At 42.6% G+C, this 6,000-nt stretch overlaps 1 protein-coding gene across 3 annotated transcripts in view; it reads left to right on the plus strand.

The window, feature by feature from the left end:
• The window catches only part of LOC103390288 (nuclear factor 1 B-type), a 59,042-nt gene extending 54,974 nt beyond the window's left edge, over positions 1–4,068 (plus strand). For all 3 annotated transcript variants that reach the window (XM_008326106.2, XM_008326102.3, XM_008326114.3), the window contains one exon: positions 2,714–4,068. In XM_008326106.2, the coding sequence (XP_008324328.1) occupies positions 2,714–2,846 (133 nt within the window). In that variant the 3' untranslated portion in view covers positions 2,847–4,068. The remainder of the gene's footprint in view (positions 1–2,713) is intronic.
• The last annotated feature ends 1,932 nt before the right edge of the window (positions 4,069–6,000 follow it).

Consider the following 6,000-nt stretch of genomic DNA (forward strand, 5'->3'; position numbering starts at 1 on the left):
GTTTTACTCTTAAAATGTTGTAAGTTCACAGCCAACAGACAAGCAGTGTTTTCCTTGTACCGATTTTCCTAAAGCCTATTAGAACAAACCCAGTCAAACCAAACAGAGTTAAAGTCCTTTCAGGTCATTTTGGGATTTGTGGGCATTTAACTGTTCACATTCAAACAGGCTTAGCTTTGTTTAATTTTTTTCGCTTAAGTCATGCTTTACGCTCCTTAAACTTAAGTCACATAAACCCACTAACCCTCTCCTTCCTCCTCCACCGCTCCAGTTGCCGGCATCTCTCGCCCTCTTGGGAAAAAAAAACAACTAAAAAACTAAAAAAGAAAACGAAGCCCTTTCCTGTTACGTCTCCCTTTTCCTCTGTTTCCCTCTAAGTGTAGAGTGTGTGTGTGAGTACGTGTGTGAGAGTGTACATTTTGCGCTGACTGAATGTACACCTTTTTTTAACAAGCACACATGCACACAGCAGAACCCCCTTCAACAGGCCTCCTAATAGGCCAGTGGAGGTAGCAGAGAAAAATGTACCCTGCAGCAGCATCAAATCTGTTTTACCCCGCGCACACAGCAGCCCGACCGCTGCACCTCCCTACATGAGGCTGTACACTAATGAGCATAAATAAAACCCACTCCAACTGAATTCACCCTGTGTTGCTGCAATGATTAGACTATTTTTTAACTGTTGAACATTGAGATCAAATCAGCTCTGTTACAATGCTGCCCCCCCGCTCTCCACCTCAAACTGAATCACTCCGCCATGCTTCTTCACTGCAAGCCCCAAATTACAAACTCTGCCAGACTCGCTTCTTGCCATTGTGCAGGAAATGGGTCAGCAATCCATTAAGATGCCATTAGATAATCTAATTTAGGGAGCTAATCCTTAAACGAAGCCGCTGTATGGCCGGGCTGTCCCCGCAGTGAGGAGAATTAGGAAGGTTTAGGAAGTAGACAGGGTGAGGCAAGGCCAACATGAAGGTTACCTGAGGAAATATAATAGTGGAAGACAAGCCTGCTTGGAGTGAAAGTGATATCAAACCAAAACCGAATCAGAGGGCAGCCCAGCTCCTTTGCTCTTATGGAACAAATTCGGATGAGTCCCAGAATTCCTTCAGTTTGGATAGAGTTTTGATATCAGGCTGGATCAGCAGTGATGGGATTACTTCATCCCCCTTCACTTTCTGACTGATGAGTTAGGCAGTCCTTCTATCAAACTGCACCTAAGCGCAGATGTAGACTGACAGCTGTCGATTTAAACAAGATTAAAACCGATCTGATGCTGTTGAGAGCACAATGCGCCTGCACATCTGCTTTTGAAGCTGTGTGGTCCCCCTGATGGTAGCCATTACCTAAGAAGGGTGAATATGGAGCTGCAGAAGAGGGGAGGAAGAGAGGGAGGAATGAGAACGTAAGATAGAAGACGAGAGAACAGGAAAAATAAGATCTGCACTCTCTGGTCTGCAAGGTAGGAAAAATAAAATCCCCCGTTTCTTGTCATGTTTTTTGGCGGGGTGAAGGAAGAAAAGAGGTTAAAAAAAAGAAGGAGAGCAGAAGAAAAAGAGAAGACACCAGGAAAAAAATGAGTTCGTTGGAAAGTTTTCTTTAAAGTTGAAGGATGTTTTTGTTTCTCCTCTCCCTCTATTTACACCGTGATGTGAATTCAATTTGCAATTCAATTGTTTTAGGAAAAAGAGCAGTGACTGGTGATTTGTATAAAACTCAGACTGCGTGATGGGCTGCTTTCATGGAAGCAGACGTTGTTGTTTAAATGTGAAGCTTCACAAAGAAACCTTTTCCTCCCAACTCTCCCGACCTCGGCCTTGTCTGCGTTTTTGTTTTGTCCTTAACACCTCTTTTCTTCTTGTCATCCGTCTTCATTTCATTCTTTCCCTTTTCCTCCATCTATCCTCACGCTCTTTCATCCTCAGTCCTCCTTCCTTTCTGCTTCAGGCCAGGTTTTAGCACCGGTTCACTTTAGTGAGTGGAGAAAAAGTTTGTCATCAGAGAAGTGGCGATGCAGGTATTTTCATACGTAGCGGGGGGGCGGGGGGGTGCTGCCACGGGTGGGAGGGTGTTAGATGTGTGTACACTGGGGACCTGTGGGGAAGCAAAGGGGGTGAGGGAAGGGGGCTAATTATCTGACATCTACGTAGTGCAGCACCCCTCGGGAACAACATGCTGTTTGTTCCTCGCTTGCGTTTTCAGTTAGCACCGTTGCTCTCCAGGAACAATCACTGTGTTGTTTTGCCATTAGCGTGAGATGAATAGGGATGGGACAGCTTTGTGTAGAGACCCCCACTCCTTCCACCCCCACCGTCTACACTTTTTTTAACCCACATCCACCCTCCCCATCCTCCACCGCCCATCAGACCCCCCCAACCCCCCTCCCCGTCATTCTTTTCTATACTGCTGTCAATGCAAAGACGGGCTCCTGCGTCAGGGCTGGCTCACATGATGTTCTTGACTGGGGATCAGGTAAAATCACCTCAGATATGGCTGCGATTTCTCCTGTTCTGGTTTAAAACTATAAGAGTAGCAGGACCGTGGCTCTCAATGACAGTATGTGGAGCAGTGATGCTGGTCATTCAGGATATTTGGAAGAAGGAATTTGTTTGCATGCTGCTGAAACACGATTATTGACATCTGACTTATCTCTCTCTCTCTCTCTTTCTCTCTCCCCCTGACCCTCCAACCCTCTCTCTGTCTCTCTTCACAGTCCTGGTACCTGGGCGAGCTTAGTTCCATTCCAAGTGTCGAACGGGACTCCGATTCTGCCAACAAATGTCCACCAGAACTACAGCATAAACATCATTGGTGAGCCGCTGGTTCCCGCTGAGACAGGGAACTGAACCTGCAGAGGCCGGACAGACCCCCCCCCCTCACTCTCAGGGCGACTTGGTGGGTGTAGGGGGGGTTGTGTTGGTGATGCTGAGCTACAGTAGCACTAGAGGTGTCCGCAGCCATGGATGAAACCAGCAAAGCAGCTCAAGCTGCACAATTGTTCCTTCATCCCTCTCCTTCCTGCCTTAGTCCCGCCCCCCACGCCCCAACCCTCCTGTTCTCACATCATCTGTGTCTCTCCCTGATTCTGCTCCCCCTCAATCCCCAAACACGATGGACCCTGTCCATAAAGTGAAGACGCGTCAAAGGACAGAGACATACACATAAAAAAAAAAATGGATAAAACAGCAACCAAGCCCAGACCATCCCGTACATCCACCACCCACCAGTCAGTGGTTGAATTATCAGAACTTTTCAGTTCGTTCAAATACTGTGATGTATAGATGCCTTAATGTTTTATTGCATGACACTCTAGTCTCTTAGAGGCAATTTCCTTCTATTTTTATTTTTGTGTCAGGGGAAAATGTAAAATCTTGACAGACACACATATACATGAGTGAATAGGTGTGTGTTAGGAAAAATAATTCTCAACAATCTCTGCCTGGTGGATGCTCCGAGACTCTGAGCTCTTTCCAAGTCTGACCTCTTATGAAGAGGCTTTCGCCTGTCAAATGATTCACTGTGTACAACCATAGGATCAAAAATCATGAATTCAGTGTTTCTCTTCCTCTTCTTCTTCTTCTTTAACTTCTTCTTCTTCTTCTTGTTCAACTTCTTCTTTTTTTGAGTTCAGTTTACTGTGATATGACATGTTTGGGAAAGAAATTGTGTTGACTTTGTTTAGTCTTTATTGCTATAGTACTTTCTGCAAGGATTAATGTAAACTCCCACTGTGAGAGTTGAGAACTCTTCATGTGGTTTAAGTAAAAAAAAAACACTAAATCTAAGGTTTTGAGATTTGACCCCCCCTTGAACGATTTCCAAGTCCTTTGCAAAAGGACTAAGAAAAAAAAGAGATGGAGAATGAGAAAATATCGAAAGAGGCAAGTGCAATTGAATTTTTGAAGGGAAGCTATCAGTCTGTCATCCCTAAGACTCTAAAGGAAAGGGGATAAATATAAAATGGTCTTGTGAAAAGATGAAAAAAAAAAGTTTTGGAAAACATTGAAAATTTGATTGCAGTCCCATAATCGTCTCCTGACAAGAGAAAACATCAGACATGAATTACATTTGAAGGCAAGCACTGAGCTACGTGTGCAGCGCTGAGCGAAACCAGCACCTCCTTTGAACCCTTCCTCTCCCTGTGGGAAGTTTTATTTTTATTTATTCTTTGGATTTAAAAAAAAAAAGAACATAAGTAATTTGACGCACATAGTGTGTATCAAAAAAAAAAGATGGCGTTCAAGTGCTCTATGATAAGATCAGGAGCATATGCATCGGGCCGTCAGCTTCTAAAGCTTATGTTTACAGGAAAAAATAATGGAATGCAAAGTGTTAATTAATGGAATTGTCCATTAGGCTTATGTGTAAAGCTGCAGCTTGTGCAAGGTTAACACTGCAGCGGAAGAGGGTGAAAACTGAAATTATGAAACCAGGTGGTGGCAAATCCCTGAAATGTAGAATTGTGCACGGCATGTTCACAGCCATTGCCTCTCCAGCCCAGACATATTTATATAAGGAAAAAAATGTTTTCTCAAACTTAATTTGCACGATGACATATTGTCCACATTACGTGCCTTGCCTTTGACTATAGAGACATCACTACACTTGTTTTTTGCTGCATTTATCATTATAGAGAAAAGAATTAACATTTTTATGATAAGAATTGTTTTGTACTCTGAATGAAATTGTTGATTTTTAACTTCATGTACTACTCTATCTCACAGTTACTTTGCATATCAAGGCTGTGTATAGTTGCCGTTTTAAAACGTTTGTAATCAACCAGCAATTTTTTTTTCTCCTCAGTATTGGTGGGTTTTTGTTTTTGTTTTTCAAATAACCTGTCATCTTTTTTTCTCCTTATTTCAATTTGCTCATTTTTGTTCATCTTCCAGTTACTATTGTGGAGGGTGGAATTCAGAAATACGAACATTATGCAATACCAAGTTTTGCCTATGTAGGTAGTGCTTATAGATGCGTCAATAATTAGAGGCTAGTTTGGAGATAGATAATATTGTAATGCATTTATTTTGTTGATATCGTTGTTTGTCGTTGTTGTTGTTGATGATGTTGTTGTTGTTGTGGGTGTTTTCCTTTTTTATTGACCAAAGTGGGGACTGCTTTCTATGCAGTGGATGACAAGGTCTTTTTTTTTTCTTTCTTTAGCTTACAGGTATACTGAGTGACAGTGAGACATGATCCAGTGTGTTTTTTGAATTTGCGGGGTTGGGAGTAGGGGGCTTTCTAGAAGTACTTTTACAAACAAATTGCACCCTTGGTCTTTGTTACGGCTGCAAAGTCACAAATTGGTTTACTGTGACTCTTACTTTTAACTTTCCACATGGGGTGCTAGCGTGTGACCTTTGAAGGAGCTCATTTTTCACGGGAGGGAAGGCTTGACTTGAGTACGACAATCACTTTAACTAATCATTTTTTCCTAGAAACCCCATCGTAGGACCCCTTAATGCCACAGCTGAGGACAGAGAGGGGAAGCTGTGATTTTTATCAAACGCAGTGCAGTGCCATCTCTGACGCCACCGAATGCAAACCCAAGTAGATGCCTTAAACACATCAGTAAAGTGGCCTGAATTCTGCGCAACAATCACACACCAACTAATGCTCGTGAGACCTGTCCAAATCAACTCCAGACAGGCTCAGGCAAGCCTTTAGAAAGTATTTTATAAGCAGCAGATTTGTACAAATGTATATATGATATGCACTTATCAAATCCTGAAATAGAGTCCCTTAGAGTATGATGAAGCAAATATTAGACCATAAAAGCGTGGCGTTTACTCACTCATGCGGTGGTCCCACAGAGGCCTAAATAGAGTCCAGTAGAAGAAAAGTATTGTACCCTAAATAGCACATAGGCAATCGTCTTCTTCCCCCATACTAGTCATAAAAATTTCTCTCAGGCGTACTACAGGGCATTATTTAAAACAATCATTATCTTATCATTGTTAATGTAAAAAGAAATCTTTGTCTTTCAGAGAAAAAGCAGCA

This window comes from Cynoglossus semilaevis, chromosome 1 (assembly GCF_000523025.1).
Source record: "Cynoglossus semilaevis isolate Cse_v1.0 chromosome 1, Cse_v1.0, whole genome shotgun sequence".
Taxonomy (NCBI): Eukaryota; Metazoa; Chordata; class Actinopteri; order Pleuronectiformes; family Cynoglossidae; genus Cynoglossus; species Cynoglossus semilaevis.